The sequence below is a fragment of the Podarcis tiliguerta genome (assembly GCF_965153285.1).
Source record: "Podarcis tiliguerta genome assembly, chromosome: 7".
Taxonomy (NCBI): Eukaryota; Metazoa; Chordata; class Lepidosauria; order Squamata; family Lacertidae; genus Podarcis; species Podarcis tiliguerta.
Window position 1 is genome coordinate 19,522,836 of NC_139540.1, and position 24,609 is coordinate 19,547,444.

Consider the following 24,609-nt stretch of genomic DNA (forward strand, 5'->3'; position numbering starts at 1 on the left):
AGGGCTGCTTAAAGAAAAGACTTGCTGACTCATAAAGTATAACCACATGTGTGGAGAAGTTACAGCCACCCTCCCTGCTGTACCCATCTCTTTTGCTTTAAGTGCTTCCCCAGCGTGCTCCCATTGAAAAAAGGGGTATGATAGCAGACAATTGCTGGCTGGTTGTGGTGGGGGTGGACAAGTGAAAGTGGGGGTAGGGCTGTGGTTGTCTTGCTCTTCTCCCTTCTTATGACTGCTCTGCTCCTTTAGTTGGTACCTTTTGGGTCTCTGCTGTGCTGCTCTGCTCTTTCCCTAACTCCTTGACTGGCTAGCAGGCAGGCTAGATATAGTGAGGAGATGAAGAAGAGTTTGGATTTGATATCCCGCTTTATCATTACCCGAAGGAGTCTCAAAGCGGCTAACATTCTCCTTTCCCTTCCTCCCCCACAACAAACACTCTGTGAGGAGAGTGGGGCTGAGAGACTTCAAAGAAATGTGACTAACAGCTGCATGTGGAGGAGCAGAAACGCGAACCCGGTTCCCCAGATTACGAGTCTACCGCTCCTAACCACTACACCACGCTGGCTCTCAGTAGCATAGCTCAGTGGTAAAGCATCTAATTTGGGTTCAGAACATCCCAGGTTCAATGTACAGCAGATCTGGGGACCCCCAGTACTGTCATACCTTGGGTTACAGACGCTTCAGGTTGCACATTTTCAGGTTGCACACTGCACTGAACCTGGAAGTACTGGAACGGATTACTTCCAGGTTTCGGCGCTTGCACATGCGCAAAAACACTAAATCGCACTTTGCGCATGCGCAGAAGTGCCGAATCATGACCCGCGTTTGCGCAGACGCGGCACTGCGGGTTGCAAATGCTGCGGGTTGTGAATGTGCCTCCCACACGGATCACTTTTGCAACCTGAGCATCCTCTGTACTGGGAATGTCCCCAGTTTGAAGCCTTGCAGAGTGACTGCCAGCCAATGTAGACCACAGCTTCTCAAAGGGTGTGGCAGGAGAGAATGGCAAGTGTGGCAGGAAGATTCAAGGAACATCAAAGAAGCATTTAAAAATTTCAGTTTATCAAAATATTATTATTATTATTATTATTATTATTATTATTATTATTATTAGTATTATTTTGCAGAATATGGATAGATATCTTTTGAAAATGAGAGCAAGAGCAAAGATTCTTTCTGTTGATGAGGAGATGAGAGTTTGTTTGTCTCAAATTAGGCCTAATATAAATGAGATTACCCAGCAAAAGCAAGTTCACACCTCTCACTGAGTTTGTATACATACTTAAGGTCCATGCTTTTTTTCCCCTTAAAATTTTTTAGGGGTATTCTCATTTTGTCTTAAGAAAATCACAATTTTATAGTTCATATCAGGAAAAATAAATACAGTAAATGGACAAAAGTACAAAGATTCACAAAATGTTTAGGGGTATGCGTCCCCTTGTGTCCCCCCAGAAAAAAAGCACTACTTGAGGTAAATATGTAAGAGGATCATTTATAATTATATTGTGGGAATGATTTGTGTTCTTATGTAGCTGCATTGTTCATAATAATAATAATAATAATAATAATAATAATAATAATAATAATTTATATACTGTCCTGTACCAGCGGGTCTCAGGGCATTTCACAGGGTAAAATTACAATATTAAAACACAGAACACATAATCAAAATAAAAACAGAAACAACTGAAGAACACCCCCCAAAAACCCCACACCTTAAAAGGGCAACCAAAGGCCTGGTTAAAGAGGAATGTTTTTGCCTGGCACCTAAAGGTACATAATGAAGCCACCATGTCCCATGATCATATTATAAAGTAGTTGTCTTCTATGTTATAAATAAAGCACTTCTTGTTGTCCCCCTGCCTCATGTATTTCTTATCAATTAAAAATCAGCCTGGCACGAGCAAATTTTTAATGTGAAAGAGTTGCCCAGAGGAAGGAAGTTTGAGAACCACTGATGAAGACAATATTGAGCTATATGGACCAAGACATATAAACGACCCCAAGTGATGATAACATAGCTCTGTGCAGCTCAACCTGTGTACATCATATGTGAAATCGTCATATGTGCACTTTTTTACACACTGTGGTACAGAGTGGGGGAACCCACTTGGACTGCTGCAGCGTGCTCTCTGTGGACCTACCCTTGAGGGTGACTGGGAAACCACAACTAACCCAGAATGTGCCTGCCAGACTGGTGCCTAGGAGCAGACTCTGGGGCCATGTAAAACCAGTCCTAAAGGATCTACAGTGGTACCTCGGGATACAGGCACTTCAGGTTACAGATGCTTCAGGTTACAGACTCCGCTAACCCAGAAATAGTACCTCAGGTTAAGAACTTTGCTTCAGGATGAGAACAGAAATCATGCTCCGGTGGTGCAGTGGCAGCTGGAGGCCCCATTAGCTAAAGTGGTGCTTCAGGTTAAGAACAGTTTCAGGTTAAAAACGGACCTCCAGAACGAATTAAGTTCTTAACCTGAGGTACCACTGTACATTGGCTCCCAGTACGTTTCCGAGCACAATTCAAAGTGTTGGTGCTGACCTTAAAAGCCCTAAATGGCCTCGGTGCTGTGTAGCTGAAGAAGCATCAGCCCAGACATTGAAGTCCAGCTCTGAAGGTCTTTTGGTGGCTCCCAGTGGCGTAGTGTGGGGGGTGCAGGGGGGCCGGCCGCACCGGGCGCAACATCTGGGGGTTAGGGTTAGGGGGCGCAAATCCACGGGTTAGGGGGCGCAAATCCACGGGTTAGGGGGCGCAAATTACTTGCCTTGCCCCGGGTGCTGACAACCCACACTATGCCACTGGTGGTTCCCTCATTGTGAGAAGAGAGGTTACAGGGAACCCGGCAGAGGGTACTTGCACCTGCCCAGTGCAATGCCCTCCTGCCAGATGTCAAACAGATAAACAACTATCTGACTTTTAGAAGCTCTATATAGTTTTTAATGTTTGATATCTTACTGTGGTTTTATAATTTGTTGGAAGCTGCCCAGAGTGGTTGGGGCAACCCAGTCATATGGGCAGCAATAAATAAATTGTTATTGTTATTATTAGAGTGAATGCTCCCTTGGACTCACTAGGACTTATTTCCCCAAAACGTTGCATATAATAAGAATAAGGATGCATAGGATTCTCTGTGGAATAGGATTTATGCATGCTGCATAAACATCCTGCAAATGTTTTGAAATGAGGCTAACTCTGGATTAATTCATTTGTAAGTGGCATCCTTGGTGATAAAATGAGAATAAGATTTCTGCATCTGCATTTTTACACATTTTTTAAGAGAGAGAGGGTATGGCCTGTTGAACTCAGTGGGGCTGCAAAAGTCACAGGAAGGTGTTGGGCTGTATCCAACTAAGTTCTACTCAGAGTAATCCGTTGGCATTAGAGAGGTCTGTTCATTTCAGTGGGTCTACTCTGAGCACGGCTAACATCTGCTGCCCCCAATTATTTCTTCTATGAAATTATTGATCGGCGGGGGGAAAAGCCAGCTTTCAAAACCCGCATTTGTTCCAGCCAATTGCATGTGGAGCTCGTTATAAAACTTCCAGCTGGATGCTAGGCTTCGATAAAACGAAACAAATGCTTTGGCGTGCGTGCTGTCTGTCATCTGACATTGAAACAGGCACCCTCCTGCCTTCCCCCTCCGGTTTGGATTTCAGCTGCAGGGTTCATATGTCAAGCAGAGAGAAAAACATTCTCCCAGCAGCAACGCCTGCCTCATCAGCTGCCGAGTATTTCACCACATCAGGTCTGTTTTCCTTGTAAGTTGCATAGTAGGGGCTCCTTGGGAGCGGTTCTCCACTGAGCGCTGCATTTTACCTTGTCAACCTGGAAAAGGGGATGTCCACAAAGCAGTGTCAGCTATTCAGCTATTCATGGCCTGGGTGTTCCAGAGAAAAGCAACCCAAAAGAGTGTCTCCTGAGCACTCTGGAGAACGTAGACTGTGGAGAACTGCCTGCAAGGTAGTAGGACATGTGTGGCACTCACAGCAAATGGGGCATCTTTTTCACACCAAGCACTACATTCCCTAGCGCATGCCAGCGATTGGCAGTGCAAGAGGCAAAAGGTTGGTAGAGTATCTGTGGGAATGTTCAGGGAGGCAGGAGAGGATATATTGTTTACTATTATCCTTCCTAACTTGCGTTAGCAAGTTTCTTTTCTTAGCAGAGTGCATTCGCCTTTACACAGCACAGCAGATAGCTGGTTGCAGGCTCGTGTGAGCCTCTGACTATATTATACAATTCAATCTGTCTCAGATTGAATTGTATGTTCCTGGTAAGCTCCCTTGAATCCCTCCTAAAAGAATAAAGACAGCACAGTCTTCATAAGTAAGAAAAGGAAAGTTTCCTCACGATCAGGCAGAGCACAGTGTGATCCCTGAAGGCAGGCTTAAGACTTAAAGTTACAAATATGTACATGTGGATCTACCCCATATGGGTGAATAATCCCAGTGACTGCAAAATCCAGCACTTCACACAATGAAAGGAAGGAAAAGAGAGAGAGGGGTGCTGTGTGACTCGCCCTTTTGTTACCTGGACAGGTTAGGTCACGCCCACCTTCTGTCACATGCAAAAGGAAGGATGTTCCAGCCAGGAGGACAGGAAGTTTTGACTGGCTGGACCAAACATTCCCTCGCATGTCTTCTCTAGCATTACAAGGAATGTTGTACTTGACTGCTCCCAGCAGATTACATCCCACAGTATACAGTATGGCACTTATCTTCATATAGTAGCCTATATTCCAGGAAAACATCATGCACCTCCATTCTTCCATCCAAGCAAGCAGGAGACATCAGAACAATTCAAGGAAACAATAGCTCCACCCACTTTGCCTCTCGTCCTGCACACCACTGGCAAGTGGCCCCTGGGTGGCTGTTGAGAACAGAATATGGCCCTCAGGGGATCAGAGATCCCCCACCTCTGATGTATATACTTGATACTACTACTACTACTACTACTACTACTACTACTACTACTAATATTTTAATTTATATCCCACCCATCTTTCTGGGTTTCCCCAGCCCCTCTGGGCGGCTTACAACATATATAAAAACACAACAAAGCATCAAACATTAAAAAACAAAATATCCTATATGAACAACAAACCAACCAATAAATCAATAGAAACCAATAACAACGATAAGAATACAGTGGTACCTTGGTACTTGAATGGCTTGACTCCTGAACAAATAGGCTCCCAAACGCCATAAACCCAGAAGTGAGTGTTCTGATTTGCAAACATTTTTCAGAAGCTGAACGTCCGGCGCGGCTTCCATAGCTTCCGAATGAGTGCAGGAAGCTCCTGCAGCCAATCAGAAGCCGTGCCTTGGTTTTTAAACCGTTTCGGGAGTCGAATAGATTCCCAGAACGGATTAAGTTCGAGAACCAAGGTACCACTGTAATGGCAATAATAAACAGTTTACAGTTATACCCAAATTAAAACAACCGCCAACCCCAACTGAACATTTAACCTTCGGAATAAGCTCCATTGAACTTAGTGGGGCTTGTGTTTCTACAGATGTACATAGGATCCCACCATTAGGCGGCAATTCTTGTATACGTTTGCTCAAGAGTGAGCCTTGTTGAACTCAGCAGGGTTTCTTTCAGAGTGTGCATATGCCTAGGGTCAGAATGCACACAAATTAATATGGAATTATCTTGCCTGGCACCTCCTGGGAAACTGATATAGTCTTGCAAGAGCCCTTCTACAAAGCAGTTCCCCTCATATCAGTGCTCGGTGCACCTGCTTGAGAAGTCACGCCCGATGACTTTCGCTTCTTTCTTCACCTGCTTTGTACATCAGTCACCACAGTGAGCTGGAAGAGAGGAGCACCTGGCAAAGTATGCCTCATCCTTCGCCGCTTTAGTTCATTTCTTTTTCAATGCATCTGCACATAGGACTCGGAGCAAAGTTACACTTTACAATTTCTTTTAAAGGTTTTGCAAGCATCCTTTGGCACTGATGGATGGTTGCAAAACTCGTCGACGTTAGAAAACAAAAGCACACAATACATTCGTGGCAAGTTAGCTCTTAAGGGCCTTCATTACAAACTTAAAACTGGCTTAATATTTATTTTTCTTTTTTCTGTTTATAATTTTTATTAAATTTTCTGCTTTACGATTTAAAATACTCATTTTACATCCTTAAGATATCAGTGACTTCCCTTCTTCTCTTTCCATGGTTCATTTTACATGTCATAAATTCCTGCATATTTTACAAATACTATACCCAGTTCTTTTTTCCTGGGGGGACACAGGGGTCTGCATACCCCTAAACATTTTGTCTGGCCTCATTGAGGGGGCAGTATTTCAATATGAGTAGGAAAATGAGAGTACCCCTAAACATTTTTTCAGAAAAAAAGCACTGACTACAACATTCAGTTTTCCATTTTTGCATCCATCAAAACTTATTTACACTGTTGAATTTATCTTAATGCTGCCAGCGTTTTCTTTTCTCTTTCTAGGGCACCATGAATTCTAGGGTAGGGAGACTAGGGATCTGTAAAGAGATCATTCTTAGTGTGTCCCTATTTTCCAGGGACAGTCCCGGATTCCCAGAAACCATGCTGGTTTCTGATTTGATCCCAGAATGTCTCACTTTTCCTTAAAGTAAAGGTAAAGGGACCCCTGACCATTAGGTCCAGTTGTGACCAACTCTGGGGTTGCGGCGTTCATCTCGCTTTCTTGGCCGAGGGAGCCGGCGTACAGCTTCCGGGTCATGTTGCCAGCATGACTAAGCTGCTTCTGGCAAGCCAGAGCAGCGCACGGAAACGCTGTTTACCTTCCCGCCAGAATGGTACCTATTTATCTACTTGCACTTTGACGTGCTTTCGAACTGCTAGGTTGGCAGGAGCAGGGACCGAGCAACGGGAGCTCACCCCATCGCGGGGATTCGAACTGCCGACCTTCTGATCGGCAAGTCCAAGGCTCTGTGGTTTAACCCACAGCGCCACCCGCGTCCCCACTTTTCCTTAGGATGTCCCTATTTTCATTGGGGAAATGTTGGAGAATATGGAGATATTCAACCCCCTGAGCCAAGCAGATAAGTGATTATACATCACCACCCAGAGTGACTGGGGCAACCATTCAGGTGGGAGAGGGTATAAAGGCGTTGTTGTTGAATAAGAGGTCCTTATTTTCATCAGAGAAATGCTGGAGGGTATGTTAGTGCCTTCACCAGACAGTTCCCAGGATTCTTCGGGGAAAGCCCTGAAAATTGCACTGGTGTAATGCCAGTTTCAGAAGCGGTTTCATGTGCTTCCTTGCACATACAACTAGTGACAGAACTTAGGCTGGATCTAAACACATCAAAGAGGCGTTTCTGTAGCGCTGTAAATTTAAACAGGGAAAACAGATAGAGAAAAACAGGACTCCACATTGCCATCTGGTGACACAATGTTATATCACATATACAACACACACAAATCACTTTTTCTTTACCAGTCTAGCTGAGCCCTTAGTCTTCATTCTCTTGTGCATATTCCATTTTCTTCCATGATCACATTATCATAGCATTATAGAGCTGGAAGGGGGCCTGCAGTCCAGCTCGTTCAGCTCCCTTTTGAATGTCAGTGTTTGGTATGTCTTGGCTGTGAGTGCTGGAAGACCTGCTCCCTGCCTTGCAAACCTTTTCCCACCTGGCCTGGGAGGGTGGAGACCTGACTGACTCTAGCTAAAAAAAGCTGAGGCTGCTGAACAGACTCTCGGGCTCTCGCCCCCCCTCGCCGCACTGCTTCAGGTAACTCTTGATTGCATATTTACTCCACCTTTTCCTCCAATGAACTCAATGCAGCTTCTTCCTTGAATTTATCCTCCCAGCACTCTCATGAGATAGATGAGGCTGAATGATAGGAGCTGGCTGAAGGTCATGCAATGAAGTTTATGGGGATTGGAATCTGATCAGTCATCCTCCGGCACTGCTTTGCACTAGCTCTATACATGCACATGGTCTGTGCATTGCAAGCAGATCCAGATCTGGATTGGGATGCTAGGTTTGGATCAGATTGAAGCTTCATATATGTTAAGAGAGTTTAACTACCAGGAGCAGTAGCCTTGAGCAGGTTACTTTCTGTATCGGTTCCCCACCATTAAAATGACGGTGTAGTTTAGTGATGAATGCACTTTTCTCATTGCAATTCACTACTTATTGTTATACTATTCATTCTTATAAAATAGTTTGAGGGCTGGCATCCATGAGCAACTTCCAGGACCCTGACACTGCCCATATGGGCAGATGTCCGTTTCTCTTGGTTTTTCATTTTTTTCAGTCTTAAGTTCAGTTCACCACAAGAGTTTGTAATTTTTTTTTAATTAAAAAATTCTTATGAAAAGTCATCAGCATTTTGGTATGATTTTTACCTACTACAGTGGTACCTCGGGTTACATACGCTTCAGGTTACATAGGCTTCAGGTTACAGACTCCTCTAACCCAGAAATAGTACCTTGGGTTAAGAACTTTGCTTCAGAATGAGAACAGAAATCATGCTCCAGCGACACGGCAGCAGCAGGAGGCCCCATTAGCTAAAGTGGTGCTTCAGGTTAAGAACAGTTTCAGGTTAAGAACAGACCTGCGGAACGAATTAAGTACTTAACCCGAGGTACCACTGTATATATATATATATATATATATATTATATGCACTGTCACCTAATCATAGAATTATAGAGTTTTAAGGGACCACTGAGTATCATCTAGATCCTGCAATCTCTGCAAATCAGGAATGTGCAGCTGTCCCTTTCGAATCCGTAATCAGCGTGTGAGCCTTGAAACTTGCTTTTGGAGTTCCATTTGGGCCATCTTCATTGTCAACTCAACATCATGTCATCTGTAAGCATCATTTTGGTGGTTTGGGGAAGAATAGGGCCTGTTCTTAATTCCCAGGCAATTGAGGATTTATTTATTTTTTATGTGCTTGTTCTGCAAAGGGATTAACATCCTGCCTGAGTTGTCAGCCAAGTTATAGCTGACGTCTGTTAGAAACTGTTTGTAACAGACGGCCTTCTGAAAAAAGGCGGGGCAAACATTTTGTGCCATCCAAGATTAAGACTTGCCAAGTCATGAAAGCAGAAAGCTGACAGAATGAACCTTGCTTCTTCCTTCCTTTCTTTTTTTAATAACAAAAAATGCTATGTCCAAGTGAACAGAGGAGTAAGAGCTGGTGCTAACCAACTCGTGGTTTGATGGTGCCACCAAGGCCCATCATTCCCTTTTCCTCTTAATTTCTTCTGCGCAACGATAGTCATAGCCTCGGGGAAATGTTATCTCCGGTTACGAATGGACGACATGGAAATTTCCTCTCCGTTCCAGTCAGGACTCTGGCTGTGCCTTCACAATCTGGTAAATGCTTCTTACGCTGCTATGGAAGTGTCTGTAGATGGGTCGCTCTGCTATATTTTATTTTTTAAAAGAAAGTGGTATCTCTCCCCACCCTTTAAGGAATCTTGTCAAATTGCTGGACCTTGAGCAGATTTGCTAAGTTGGCAGAGTGGAGATGCATGAGGTCTTCAAGATACTCCAGAGGTCAGCCCACTGTCCTTCTAGTGATTGATCCGGCAGTGGGATGATTTGTGACAAGGCAATGGAGGTAGGCAGAGAAAATGCATGGTCCCCTGTCAGAGGGGGTCATAAAAGGTCTGGAGGGGCACCAGGTTGAAGAAGGCTGATTTATATATGCAGGGATGTAAGCTGTGTCCTACATCAAGGAATGACTTTGCCTCTTGTGATGGGCAGTGCACTGCTGCTATTTTGGGTGACGGCGAAAATTTTGATCCTGCAAAAGATCTTGAGTTCAAATGTACATCTGATACACTTATATGCATTGCTGGGGGGTGGGGGGGTGGAAATGTCTCTGGCAGAACGAGCTGGGTCCTGCAACTGTCCAGATGTACCGTATATTTTCCATGTGGCTGCTTTGTGGGGAGGGGGGTATATTAGGTATATCGTTTATTTAGAAATAACAGAAGGGTCATAGGAAAGAGGATTGCATGCAACAAATCCTTTCATTGTCTGCAGCTGAATTCAAAAGCCTGGCTTAGTTATTGGTATGTCTAAAGGTCATTAATGTTGATAGGAGCCAAGAGGAGGAATTGTTGTCTGTGCCAAGTTCAGTTTGTTCCCATGATAAGCAGCCTGATGTCCGTGAAAGCTGGAGAGCTTAAGCAATTTCAGTTAAAATGGAGTAGTTGTGAGGCTGAATGTAGCTTTCAGGGCTGGAGCCATGTTTGAGAGGGCGCAGGAGAAAATGCCGCAGTTTCCCCCTTCTCTGTTGGTAGAACATGGTGAGTTTACCAGCCAGTAGGAGGAGGTAGGACTGCCCTGATCCAAGCAGTGATGGGTCAATGCAGCCCACCAGTTTGAATTTCCCAGAATGCTGTGGGCTGCTGCTATGTTGAAGGCTTTGTGGAAAATTAAAATGGCAGCTTAGACCCATGGTCCTGCTTGGTGTCTAAGCTGGGGGGGGGGGGAGAATTAGAAAGGGACACAGTGAAGATATCAGTGGTGTGCCCTAGCAGGGCTTGGAAGCCCTGGCAGCTTTCCAAGGGAGTTGGGAAGCTTTGTGAAACGTACGTAGACATTATAATCCCCTTGTGATTTTTTTTTAAATTTTTGGAGTTCAGGATTTTTACATACATTATATTATCTCCTTCCAATTTTTAAATTTCCTGTATAATTTTTTTTCTTCCCTCCCTCCCCCCCCCATATCCATTGGAAGGGTTCAAACAATTAGCCTCCGCCATGGGCATAGCGTCTTTAGTTTCCACCAAATGTATTTTGTTCCAGTAGTTTCTATCCATTGAAGATAGGGGTTCCATCTGTTCCTTATCGTGGTGGACTTAACCTTCCACATTGTTTCCTGTGACATGACTGCAACATTGTCCGACTGTATAAATTCAAACAAATTCCATGCCTCTATTGTCCATTTTTCTCTATCTTTCCAACCTAAAGCTATCGTTGCCTTTCCCGCTAAAATCATAGTTTTGAAGGTAAGCTGGTCACCTTTCACTATAGCCGTGTTTCCAAATATACCCATAGTCATGAAATTAAAGTTTATTGAAAGCTTCACTAATAAATTAATAACATTTAGGATTTTATTCCAGAATTCCTTTACCTCTGGGCATTCCCAGTACATATGGGAAAACCATCCCTTGGCTATCCCCTTGTGAATTCTACACTGCATATTTCTGACTATAAACTATGCAGTGATTTAAGTTTGAGAGAATGTATCCCCTGTGGGATGTGATACATAAGGAGCAGTCAAGTACAACATTCCCATCTGCAATATGGGGACAATAAGGATTGCAACACGGTACTGTTGAAACTCTGAATAGGCTAAGTGTGGATCTACCCGGGGGGACGATGCTATAAATAGGTCAGAAATTAAATCATTATAACCAAAGAAAACCGCTATGTAAAATCTCAAAGAGGTTTTTTTTGCTCTCCAGCGCCATCTGGTGTTGCATGTTTATAATGCATTCAAAGCACTGGTTTTTTACTAATGTAGCTGAGTCCTAAATGTGTTATATGAAGTTTTATTTTTTATTTTTTATTATTCATGATGAAGCATTATGAAGTATCATGAATTATTATGAATTAGTATTAGTAGTATTATCCAAACAATAAGGATTGCAACAAGGTACTACTGAAACTCTCAATGAGCTATATGAAGTATTATTATTATTAGGACAGGTGGCACTTGATTCCTGCATTGCATGGGGTTGGAGATACTTTGCACATGCTTTATATAATATTGTTCCTTGAAAAAGAGGGATATGAAATTGGCTGCCAGTGTTCAGTGCTTTGACCAGATTGTCAGGAAGCACTTCTAGATTGAGTATGAATATATTCTGCATTGACTCATGCAGATTCTCTTTCGAAGGTCTTCTGCCCTCCCCACTGGAACAAAGAATCCCAGTCCCTCCTATGAAAAAGAAACCTGGAAAACTGTGCTGTAGGTCTTGAAGGCTTTCCCTTTTGCTAATGAAATATGATTCCCTGTAACGCAGCAGCTTGTTGCCAACACCTGCTCTGTTTACTTTGACCAGGCTGTCAGCAAACGCATCTAGCTTACAGCTCTCCTAAACCATTTCCAAACTTTGCAGGTTTCCTAAACTTGGTTGCACACCAGGGAAGTTTGTGCTTTAAAAACAAAGCAAAACAAAACTTGGCTTTTTGGAGACATAGAGAAATCGATGTGCATTCCACTCTTTTTTGGCATTTTCCCAAACTACTTCTGGGAACGACTTGCCTTTTAAAATAATTGGATGAAGATGAACCATAGTAGAAACTTGCCCCTTAGGCCAGAGGTGGGGAACCTCAGGCACCAGGCCAAACCTGGTCCTCCAGGGCTGTCTTATCCAGCCCTGGAGGCTCAGAATATAGGTATTGCATAACAACTCCTTTAACAGAACTGGGAGAACCCTGTATTAATAAAGGAACATATCTGTGGTGTTCGATATTCCTTGTGAACAATTGTGGGATGATATCAATTTAAATGGAGGCATTGACCAATTTTGATTCTAGTCTTCTAGCCGCCTTCAGTTTGTAAACCAAATTCTCTCTTCCATGTCCCATTAAGATCAGAACTCCACCTGAATTCATTCTCCAATAGCAATTTCTGTATTGCTGATTCTTACCCTTTGGAGATGTCTCCTTCCCCAGTCACTGTTTTCTCAAATTGTACCAGTTGCCTTGTGCCATCATCAGCTTTTCTAGGCAGAGAGAAATACTGGCTTGATTGGAAAATATGAATGGGAGAATATGAATGATGCATTAGAGGAATCATTCCCTATATTAGGAAGTGACCTCCTTCTGGTAACTCTTGCAACCAAGAGTTACTGGTAACTCTTGCAACCAAGCTGGTGCCAGACATATTGCTCTGCTTTCCTTTGGACCATGTCAACAAGAGCAAGACTTGTCTTGTCATCTGAGAAGCCCAGGACCTCCATACACAGTGCCCAGGCTTGCAACCCAAGGGAGGCCACTTAGGTTCTGCTCACACAGCAATTTGACTTTACCCCAGAGGCACACTCCATTGCCTCTTGAGAGATACGGATGCCGACAACAACATCATATCCAGATTTGGGGATCCAGGGTGCCTAACTGGAGGTGGTGCAGCAGAAAGGTATCAGGGATGAGCAGAAAAGCTCTTTGCACCATCCCCACAATAAACAGGTGGAAACTGAGAGATGCGCATGCTGCTCTGATGCTGTCAGAGAAGATGAAGAGGAAGAGGAGGAGGAGGAGGAGGAGGAAGAAGAAGAAGAAGAAGGAGAAGAAGAAATTTATTATTTATACCACGCCCATCTGGCTGCGTTTCTCCAGCCACTCTGGGCGGCTTCCAACAGAATATTAAAATACAATAGTCTATTAAACATGAAAAGCTTCCCTAAACAGGGCTGCCTTCAGATGTCTTCTAAATGCTAGGTAGTGGTTTATCTCTTTGACATCTGATGGGAGGGCGTTCCACAGGGCGGGTGCCACTACTGAGAAGGCCCTCTGTCTGGTTCCCTGTAACCTGGCTTCTCGCAGAGAGGGAACCACCAGAAGGCTCTCGGCGCTGGACCTCAGTATCTGGGTAGAACGATGGGGGTGGAAATGCTCCTTCAGGTATACTGGACCTGGAATCTCCCCAGGAGCTGAGAGTAGCAAGCTGCTTGGAGGCTTGACCAAGTCAGTTTGATGCCCGAGGAAAAGGACAAGATAGCATCACATAGACACCTCCTTTCCGCTTACAGAATCCCACCAGGCAGGCAACTGAATCTTACTTCTCAAATGGCAATCGGAAATGGTAGAATAGGAATCACATGGGGAATGATGGAGGGCCCCACCCTCAGCACCTGCTGTTTGGGGCTGCTGCCTTGTATGCCAAATGGGAGGGCTGTCCTCAGAGTGACAGCCCCACCCCCAGTCACCTGCTTATTTGAGAGGCTGCCGCTTTTCCCCTTTCAGACTGGGGATGCGTGAGGGGCAGACACGTGGCACAGACACATCTCTCAAGACAGATTCTTTCCCCTTCCAAAATCCTGTCACAGGGTGAGGGATTGCTACAGAGGCATTGCCACTGAAAGGAATGATGATTGGGGGCAGGAGAACAGGGGCATGTGTCACAAGGTGTGTGCACCCTCCCCCAGAAGCCAAATCTACACTCCTAATAATATTCTCTTGAAGATTAAGGAGACTTGCTCCCTAGCCTATTCAATGACAATTCTCCTTTTTCACTCTCTTCTTATTCCCCCCCTGTTACAAAGCAGAGGTTTTTTTGTGTCCCTGAACCAGATACCGCTCTTGTTGTAAATAAAAGCTATACATCAATCCACAGTTCAGCAGGTCTCCTTTGACATCACCAGGAAGCAGCAGGTTAAGGAATTCATGGTGGCTTTTTTCTTTCACGGTCCTTAGACGTCCAAGGAACCAGCTGCTGTCCCGAAATTGTGCCACCTCCACAGTTTTTCAATACAGGCACAGAATTCCCCCCACAGAAAGCAAATGTCTTCTCTATCTAGCTATTGCAGGATTTACACACATGCTTCATTGGTTGTGGGATATACTTAACAGATAGTCATAATAATTAAAAGAGAACAGTTCTACATCATCGGTTTTCAGTCGGACGAAAGATCTCTCCCGTGGCTCATTTTGGTTTTATTTTTTGCTTTTGGTCTCCTGTTTGCAGATGACACAGGTTGCCCCAGCAGCCAGTCCGTCTCTCCAGTTAAGACTCCTCCTGATGCTGGAAACAGTCCAGTTGGTTTTTGTACAGGCAATGATGGAGGAGACTACACAAGGAAGAAATTTAATTCGGGAACAATGGGGGATGGAACTCAACAGCCGGCACGATATAAGAAGGAAACAAAGACGAGCTTCATAAAGCCAGGTAAGATCCCTTTTGGGTCTCTGGATTTGTCAGTGGTCCTTTTGCTTTGTCTCATGACAGGTGATGGTCAGAATGTCTCTAAAATTGCATGCAATACCCACTGCTTGTAAATCAGACACTTTGCCTACGTTTACATAGCTATGTGGATTGCTAGATCTTCGCAATTGTTTAGATGCAATGATGCAAAATACTACAAAGTGTTGTTTCTAAAAAACAAACAGAAAATTACAGACGAACAAAAAGGTGACAGTGTCATCCTCTGGGGCCTGGTGCAGTAGCTAGAAGATCAGGAAGCATTTGAACACTTTGATTGATATACAAACTTCATTTGATGCCTTCTAGGAACTGCCTGGGTTTTTCGTCATTTTGTTGTCGTTGTCTCATCATTCGGGGGTGTTTTGCTGCTAGGATGAAAAGATCTTTTCTTTCTGCTTTGAAATGTATGATACTAGCTGACAAATGGTCACATTGTTTGGTTTTTCTCATCTGTCTATTAGTTAATTGCCTTGGATTTCCTCCAAATTTTGTATTGTGGTGTTGGTTGTGCTTTGGTCGACCTTGTTACAGCTAAGATCACTAATCTCAGTAGAAAATTTAGTGAAAAAAGACAGCTTCAACCCGTTATTATCACTGTTCTTATTACAATTGTTTAAATTTATATACCACCCTTTGTCATAAGACCACAGGGCAGTTTACAACACCGAACACAAATGTCAAAATGTAACATAATATCTATATAATATAAAAACTGAAGCAGTCAATTATAGTCAGAAATACGTAACAGAATGCAGATTCTAATAAAAGACAGATTCCCATAAAAGCAAAAACATAAAAAATAAGCAGCAAGAAAATCAGCTGCAGCGTATCTGAAATACCCCCCACCCCAAAGTGTAGAAATATACAGAATTTTCTCTCTGTCCAAGGCTTAATCCTGGCTCCCACAGAAAATGACAAAGCTTTCCAGGACTCACCTGTGATCTTTTCTTCAATCTCCCAGTCTCTCACTCTAGGAAATATTCATGGGTGCATACTGTTCTATTTTTGAGTTAACTTTCTGCAAGTGCAGGGGAGATAGACAGAAATGTATTATTGTGCATGTGTCCCAGTTTGGCTGTATCATGTACAGTAAGTTCCATGTTTTCTGAACTGGGGTGGGGGCTGGGAATCCTCCTGGATGCCTCCTAAGTCTGGATGCCAGACGTTTCTTCACTATACTGTATTGTGTGGCTGTAAACCACCTGTGATGAATAAAGTCAGGGCAGTAGCAAAGCAAGCACCCTTTTAAGTATCAAGAATGCTTCCTGTAGAAATTGGTTTTTCCCCCTTTTATTTTAAAAAAGTTAAGCTGCTGCTCAGCTAAAAGCATCCAAAGCAGCTAACAAAACACACGCTAACAATGATACAAAGGCAAACATAATGCTAAAACTCAGGGGGTTTTAATTTTTTTTTAAATGGCAACCTATAAATACTAACTAAAAAAAGGTAAAGGTACCCCTGCCCGTACGGACCAGTCTTGCCAGACTCTAGGGTTGTGCGCCCATCTCACTCAAGAGGCCGAGGGCCAGCGCTGTCCAGAGATACTTCCGGGTCACGTGGCCAGCGTGACAAAGCTGCATCTGGCGAGCCAGTGCAGCACACGGAAACGCCATTTACCTTCCCGCCAGTAAGCGGTCCCTATTTATCTACTTGCACCCCGGAGTGCTTTCGAACTGCTAGGTTGGCAGGCGCTGGGACCGAGCAACGGGAGCGCACCCCGCCGCGGGGATTCGAACCACCGACCTTTTGATCGGCAAGCCCTAGGCACTGAGGCTTTTACCCACAGCGCCACAGAAGCAAAAATACGAAGCGGTTCCAGATGCACTTCAAAAAATGAAGACTTCCAGAAAAAGGAGGTATTTGCCTGCGTCCTAAAAGGAACAGAGGCGGAGCTAGCATCCCAGGGGTGGGGTGGCGATGTCAACCCCCCCCCCCCCGGGATGACACCCAGGGCGGATCACACCTACCACACCCTCTGCCTCCTCCAGTGAAAAGGAAAGTCCCTTAGTGAGGGAAATAAGCAGCTTTGCTGCTGCTGTAAATAAGGCTTCTTCCATGTCTTCAGCTTGCTATACTTCAGACAACGCTTTTGTCAGGCAGGTAGGTCCATATGAGAGCTGGCAGCTATTAAATTATCCCGTGTGCAAGGCTTTCTCCCCTTTTCCTCTGCCTGCCCGCTCCTCCCCAAATCTGCTCTGAAACTTCCTTGCACTGATCAGCGGCGGAGCAAGCCAATCAAGCGCTTGTAACCTGTGCCCAGGGGCGGGACCAGCCACCCACGGGGGCAGGGCAAGCCAGGGCAGGATGCTCTGTGGGGCCTTGGGGGAGTCTGCCTGCCTCCTCCCACTCAGGCACCCTACAGCTGAGGGGGAGGCAGAGGGCAGACCGTTTGGGGCAGCGCAGAGCCTGCAGGCACCCAAGCCACCATGTCACTCCCAGGAGAGATGCGTGGCTCGGGCGTGCGGCAAGCCCTGCAGTGAGTGCCACCAGGCATTTTGTCACCTCCCTGAGAGGTGACACCCCAGGCAACCCGCCCCCACCGCACCCCCTTCCTGCGCCCCTGGCGCTGATGGGACCCTGACTTAGCACTACACCAAATGCCTGGGTCCTGTGTTTAATGGCTTTTCTTCTTGGTTTCACACTATTCAGCGCAATGTCAATCAATGTGAGATTAAGCTAGAATTACCGTATTTTTTGCTCTATAAGACTCACTTTTTCCCTCCTAAAAAGTAAGGGGAAATGTGTGTGTGTCTTATGGAGCGAATGCAGGCTGCGCAGCTATCCCAGAAGCCAGAACAGCAAGAGGGATTGCTGCTTTCGCTGCGCAGTGATCCCTCTTGTTGTTCTGGCATCTGAAATTCAGAATATTTTTTTCCTTGTTTTCTTCCTCCAAAAACTAGGTGCGTCTTATGGTCTGGTGCGTCTTATAGAGCGAAAAATACGGTACTTGAGATTTACAGCACAATGCTATCCCTGTCTGCAGGGAAATTAGTCCCGTTCAGCTCAGTTGCATTGCATTGCATCACAGCCTTCTCCCTCTTTGGGGAAACTCTCTAGATGTTGCTGAACTACAACTCCCATCAGCCCCAGGAAATGTGGCTTAAGGCTTGGGATGATGGGAGCAATATCTGGAGGGCCAAAGGTTCCCCACATCTAATTTATTAGGATTTGGACTTTGATGTGTGTGTTTTGAGACATGGTTTGGTACTACAGCTCCATTGGCCTCGCCAAACAGAATGAAAAAATTATGAGAAAGTTGACCAATCACTTTAAATCACACTGATTGGCATTTAATGCTTTCCTGTTTAAGAGACATGGACATGACTTTGCAGGAAGAGCTTGTGATCTGTAGGAAGTCACACAAAGCATGATACTTCACATTCATCCAAAGTAAAATATTCTGTTCTTGGAGGAAAACATGCTTGGCAAAATGTTTTATAAAAATGACATTTGTAATGTTTTGCTTGGATCGCTGCTCTTTGTTCTCACTTTGCTGCAAAGATCAGCAAATTGGGGGGAATAATGTGTTTGCTGTTCGGACACAGATACAGAATGTGCTAAGCTGAATAGTGCCTTTGTCATGGGCATGGTTGAGTGGCTTTTGGGATAACAGTTATGCATTGACCTATTGTCAAAGTGAAAATGCTGCTTAGTCCATTCTTACTGGAGATTAGATTTTGAAGATAGGGTTATGCTGTTTCACCACTGATACTGAGAAAGTTGTTCTTTTTTGAGAGGTTGTGTGTGTGTGTGTGTGTGTGTTTTCCACTTCATTTGTTCTTGAGCAGAAAAAAAATGTTGGCCCTGCTTTCATTTCCATGGAAAAGGGGGTTGATGATCTTACCAGTTACTTCTGTTGCCACTTATTTTATAGCAACTGTCTTTGCCTTTCTGCAGAAAGAAAACTTTGGAGAAGGCACATCTATATCTACTGTATGTGTATTGGCATGTGTGTCTTGTTGTTTGCTGTCATTTGCTCTGGCTCACTTAATTCCATCCTACAAGTCCAGTTCTATTTGTTCATACACGACACTGAACACAGGGACAAGGTATCTCTTCATATGTACAAATGCTTGTGTGAAACAGTATACACTTGTTGATTCATTTGTACAGCTCAACTGTTGTGCACAGAGGTATGCAAACTGTACATTTGTGGAACTTTAAATGCAAATAGCTGTACAAGTGAACCACTCGATGGTTTGTCTGCACAGGTGCACAAGATTGCCCACACATTGAAGGCGAAATGTGAACACTCCTTGTTTCAATTCAAGAACACCACTTTTTTTAGTTCTGCCTTTTGGCTGTTGCCTCCAGGATGCTAGTGTGATGCTTAACAGCTTGTCTTCTCTTTCTCCAACGGAAGTTGGGCTCCGAATATACACATGTGGCAATACTTGACAAGATTGGTATTAGGGTGGCCATGTGGCCTAATTTACAAAGGACCGTCCTCTACCTGAAGAGTGATCTGGTCCACCTCTGATGTAGAACCAGAAGAATGTACCTATCAATGCTAAGCACCTTGACAGCACACTGAGCAGGCACATCACCCATCTGCCTTCAGTCTTTCCCCCAATGGAGAGATGAATTGCATTTCTATTTAAATTACAGGCACAGTTTCTATTTTTTTCTGTTAAATAATTTTTATTAATTTTCAATTACAAAAATCCAATATGTGCCATATTATATCAATACCAAATAGCAATACCAGTTCAAATACAAATCAATTACATAGCCAATTGTAAATTTCATGTAGCTTCCCACGTGCTGTACTTCAAGGTCTGGTTCCCTTTAATTCTGCCTCCAGACTATTGCTCAAACCAAATACTTGATAAAATCCCTTATACCATAGGCACAATTCCTAGAGTTGCTTCTATATACCATACAGCTGCATCTTTCTGGGCGTGGGCCATAGCTTTGCGTGAATAATGCCCCAGACTCAACCCCTAGCATCCCCAAGTAGGACTGGGAGAAAACCCTGTCTGACATCCTGGGAGATACTGATCTGGATAGAGCAAAGGTCAGACTCAATATAAGGCAGCGCCTTGTGTACCTACGTAGATATAAATTAGCATGTGCAAATTGCATGCAAATTTCTGTCCCTTTTTACTTCTTCTGCTTTTTTAACTGCTGATACGTAAGTGGCCACCCTGAGGGATATGTCTTGCTAGATGGAATGACATTGGTCCTAAAGGCAACAGAACAACCCCCAAGTGAAGAAGGACTCTGAGATGAGATGGACAGATATTCAGAGCTATATGCATTTTCTAACATCAATTTGCCTCTTCCCAGTTACTGTATTTTGCAGAATGATGCTGTGTCTACCACCAGTTGCTCCTAACAAACAGCATTGTCTGGCTCCTTACACGCCGTGAGCCTTAAGGCAATGGCTTCCTGTTCAGTCCTTTGTTTTCCTTTGCACCTTCTTGAAATGGGTAGTGCCCCTTTTGGTAAGCCAGCCTGTGCATCGCGATAATGTGCTGTGCAGAGTCCCCAGAGAGAAGGAGATGCTGCTCATTTGCTGATAGGCTCCCCGTTCGTCTCAAGTCTGTTGCCATGGAGCTGGATAGCTTTGCTTACTTGACCTGCTAACTTGAGGAGTTATTAAAGGATCTGTCTCCATGGATACGCCTGCACGAAACTATACTCCACAGAAGGCATAAAATACACACATCTCTCTGCAAAATGTGCTCTTGTTTTTTTGTGGGGTTTTTTGTACAGTGATATACTTTCACCTTTTTCTGAAAGCTTAAGTAAATACACCCCCTGAAATGTAAGCAATGAGATAGACACTGTTTCAGGTATCTTCCATTTCGTGTTGAAGGAGCCACTGGTGAATATTAAAATACTGTGAAATGATGAGTCTAGAGATGTTGAAGCTGAAAGTTGCCTATTGTGAGTGTGTGTCTGGGTGGGGTGGCATATTGGGTTTGTCACCATATATATAAATGCCAATTTCTGGGTTCTGTCTTTGAGACAATATAAAATGAGCAGAGAATGGGAATTAGGGTAGAGCTAAGCAGAGGGAGAGGGACGCGGGTGGCGCTGTGGGTTAAAGCCTCAGCGCCTAGGACTTGCCGATCGAAAGGTCGGCGGTTCGAATCCCCGCAGGCGGGGTGCGCTCCCGTTGTTCGGTCCCAGCGCCTGCCAACCTAGCAGTTCGAAAGCACTCCCGGGTGCAAGTAGATAAATAGGGACCGCTTACTAGCGGGAAGGTAAACGGCGTTTCTGTGTGCGGCTCTGGCTCGCCAGAGCAGCGATGTCACGCTGGCCACGTGACCCGGAAGTGTCTTCGGACAGCGCTGGCCCCCGGCCTCTTTGAGTGAGATGGGCGCACAACCCTAGAGTCTGTCAAGACTGGCCCGTACGGGCAGGGGTACCTTTACCTTTACCTAAGCAGAGGGAGATGGTGGAATACCAATAGAGATGAGATCAGGGATGTAATGGCAAATTCAGAAGTGCAGGATCAAATCATGATAGCCATAGCCATGTCCCCTCTCAGCTACACCCCTTCTAAGATCTTGAAACCTCATTATACCATTATACCATAATAATAATAATAATTAGGATTGCCTTGCGACAGTTTCTCCATGCCTTTCAGCTAGAACTACTATTTTCTGTGCCTGCACATGGGCAATGATTTGGAGTGTTCTGATACATACATATGTATGTATGTAAATTACTTTGCAAAAAAAAAAAGTTTATTAGGAGCAATTAGCAGCGAAACGCTGATATTTGTGTGTTCAGACCCAGAGACCTCCCCCCTAAATAAGGACACATTTGACTCAAATTTTAGTTTTGGTTTTTGGCAGAATTTAGGCCACAACTTTATTGATTACAGAAAAGTGAGTGTTTGCATAGGCTCTGGTTTGACAAGCTCCCTACACCCTTGCAGGTAGTGCTTACCCAGAGCTCTATCATAGGTCAGCCAAGAGTGAACACCTGAGGCAGGTGAAAAGCCTGGGAACAGACTCTGTTCACTCCCCAGATGCTCCCCTGGACTCAGGCATGGGCACAACCCCCTTTCAGGGGTTGACCAAACCAAGTTGAGTCCCTGGATTCCTTTAACGGAATACCCTTCACATAGGGATGGCGAGACCATTCTCCCATCTGTGCCTATCCGCAACCATTCTCCCACCAGTGCCTATCCGCAACCTTACAAGTCGTGACGAACTGCTATGTGGCAGGCGAAACCCAAATGGCTACAGCCAAGGAGCCAAGTGGGGGAAATTCCTGCCGTGCCCCTGTCCCAACGACAGATGACACACAATGGCATAGCAAGGTCAATTGTAAAATGCCCTAAAATTAGGGAGAGGTGGGCAGGTGTTCCGATGCATGAGCTGAAAGAGGAAGTTCTGGGACACGTGCATGGGTTTATATAGGTCGCTCGATCCATTTAGACTGCACCCCATTGGCCAGATTAAACCCAGCAACAAAGGACCTACCAGTCGGGTGTTGTGGCTATCCAATAGACCCACCCACAATCAGGGGGTCCGTCTCCAGGTCTCACCGCAACACATGCCCTCTTGGAGGACATGATACCATGATTCCACAAACCGATGTGGAAATGCAGAGAACTGAATTTAAGGTTGGGGGGGGGGGATGAGGAACCGAGATTAAACCAAACCTGACAGATTCACTCATTCCTAGTTCCAAGTGCTCAGCTCTTTAAAAAGAAAAAGAAAAAGAAAAAAATGGGACCAGATTATTTATTAACTTGTCGGCATACAGCCCAGCTACAAAAGTACTTGGCTTGAAATGGCTTGGAATAGCTCCTAAGTACATCTGTTATTGTTAAAATGTCCTTATATGCTTGCAGCGGCTGCCTACTTGAAACTGGCAAGAGAGGCCGTCGCGCAACAAAGTTGAAGGTAGCACACACCACCTCCAGTTGGGGTCCATAGAAGAGACCTGCTCAATTTCAACAGAGTGACAATTTGCGATTTCATGCAAGAACCTCTGTTCATAGTGTGTATCCCTAGCAGGGAGATTTGCCTGCCGTCCAATCTCTGTTGCAGTTCTTTGGAATTAGACATGAATGTGACGCAGTCCCTGGGACAGCAGTGCTGTTTGGAAGTACAGCAACTTCCTCTTTCCCCTTCACTTAGCTGTGATGACACTGAGCCAACAAAAATATGTAACCGGTGCCATAAGCACTCCACACAATCTGCCGTTTATTTTAGTAGGTGGAAAAGGTTGACCTGGAGCATGGTTTTACAGCTCGTCTGTTTACTTCCATTTTTTCTCTCGCCTCCTTTGCTGAAATCTCCTCCTTTTGGCCCCACAATACATCCCCCCCCCCATTGTTGTAGAAGACACCTAGTCCATATTTAAAATGTCATAATAAGTCTAAAGATGGAGAATTGAGGGGTACTAGAACTACTTCTTCTATCAGGTACATCAGAAATGGGGGACCCTGTGTCCCTCTAGATATTTTCAGACTCTATCTCCCAGCCAAAATGGCCCACAGCCAGAGATGAAGGTGTTTGTCATCTCAACAATATCTAGAGGGCCACAGGTTCCCTATCCCTGAAGTACATCTCTATGCATGTTTAAAACCCTACCAAAGTGAGAGAGATTTAAAGCTCAAAACCCATACCCCTCAACTGTCCAGCTTTGAGTGGGACATCCCAGAATTACAGAAGAGCTGTTCGACAGTGGAATTTGCTGCCAAGGAGTGTGGTGGAGTCTCCTTCTTTGGAGGTCTTTAAGCAGAGGCTTGACAACCATATGTCAGGAGTGCTCTGATGGTGTTTCCTGCTTGGCAGGGGGTTGGACTCGATGGCCCTTGTGGTCTCTTCCAACTCTATGATTCTATGATTCTAAGTCATCTGGCTTCTGACTGGATCCTGGGATGTTCTGTTTCGGCTCCCACAAGAGCAAATCCTCCAGGGATGCCTGTTTGGGAGGGCCATTCTCTCGCACAAATCACCTGGCTTCCACAAGAGTGCAGCCCCGAAAGATGCACACCCCGATTTTTCTCTGCAACATGTTGGAGGGTATGCAGATCCCATGTGCGGTTGCATGAAAGTGGGAACACTGTGGGACTTCCTTACTTCTCAGCAATCATATAGGAAAGAGCAATCCAGAAGTGAGAGGAGGAGGAAGAGCTAAAGGCAGATTGACCCCCTTTTCATACCCAGTGTGGTGTAGTGGTTAAATCTGGGGAACCGGGTTCGTGTCTCTGCTCCTCCACATGCAGCTGCTGGGTGACCTTGGGCCAGTCACACTTCTCTGAAGTCTCTCAGCCCCACTCACCTCACAGAGTGTTTGTTGTGGGGGAGGAAGGGAAAGGAGAATGTTTTGAGACTCCTTAAAGGGAGTGAAAGGCGGGATATCAAATCCAAACTCTTCCTTCTGGGTGTGTGCTTATTTGTTTGTTTGTTTGAAACAGTTTCCCCCTTATTCATTCCATTGGGAGGGAATTAAACCTCACAGACTCCAGGGCTGGCCTTCATTACTTTCCAGTGTTTATGTGTTGGGGGCTGGGGGAAGAGAAGGGCTTGGGATACTGCAGACCCACAGCCTTTCTTGGCATGCCCTCAGAACATTTCCCCTTTGCCCTTTCCAATGTTGAGGCGCTGGTTGCAAACTTTTTGCCACAGGGACGGGAACCCTTTTGAGAGCGAGGGCCACGTTCACTTCCTGGGGCCACATACTGGTGGTGGGTGGGGCCAGAGACAAACGTGGGTTGGGCAACGACTCTACC

At 44.8% G+C, this 24,609-nt stretch overlaps 1 protein-coding gene and 1 long non-coding RNA gene across 6 annotated transcripts in view; one reads left to right on the forward strand and one right to left on the reverse strand.

Moving 5' to 3' along the window:
* Positions 1-24,609, forward strand: part of SYBU (syntabulin) — a 44,195-nt gene that overhangs the window by 6,315 nt on the left and 13,271 nt on the right. For 3 of the 5 annotated variants that reach the window (XM_083450560.1, XM_083450561.1, XM_083450563.1), the window contains exon 3: positions 14,667-14,867. In XM_083450560.1, the coding sequence (XP_083306686.1) occupies positions 14,667-14,867 (201 nt within the window). Of the gene's footprint in view, positions 1-8,988; positions 9,335-14,666; positions 14,868-24,609 lie in introns of those variants that run through there. The other 2 variants (XM_083450562.1, XM_083450564.1) reach the window with 1 other exon arrangement.
* LOC310682257 lies at positions 16,709-23,539 on the reverse strand. Its single transcript, XR_014513820.1, has 3 exons — positions 21,293-23,539; positions 17,862-20,915; positions 16,709-17,600 (listed from the first exon to the last, which is right to left on the reverse strand). It is a non-coding gene; the product is annotated as an uncharacterized lncRNA (long non-coding RNA).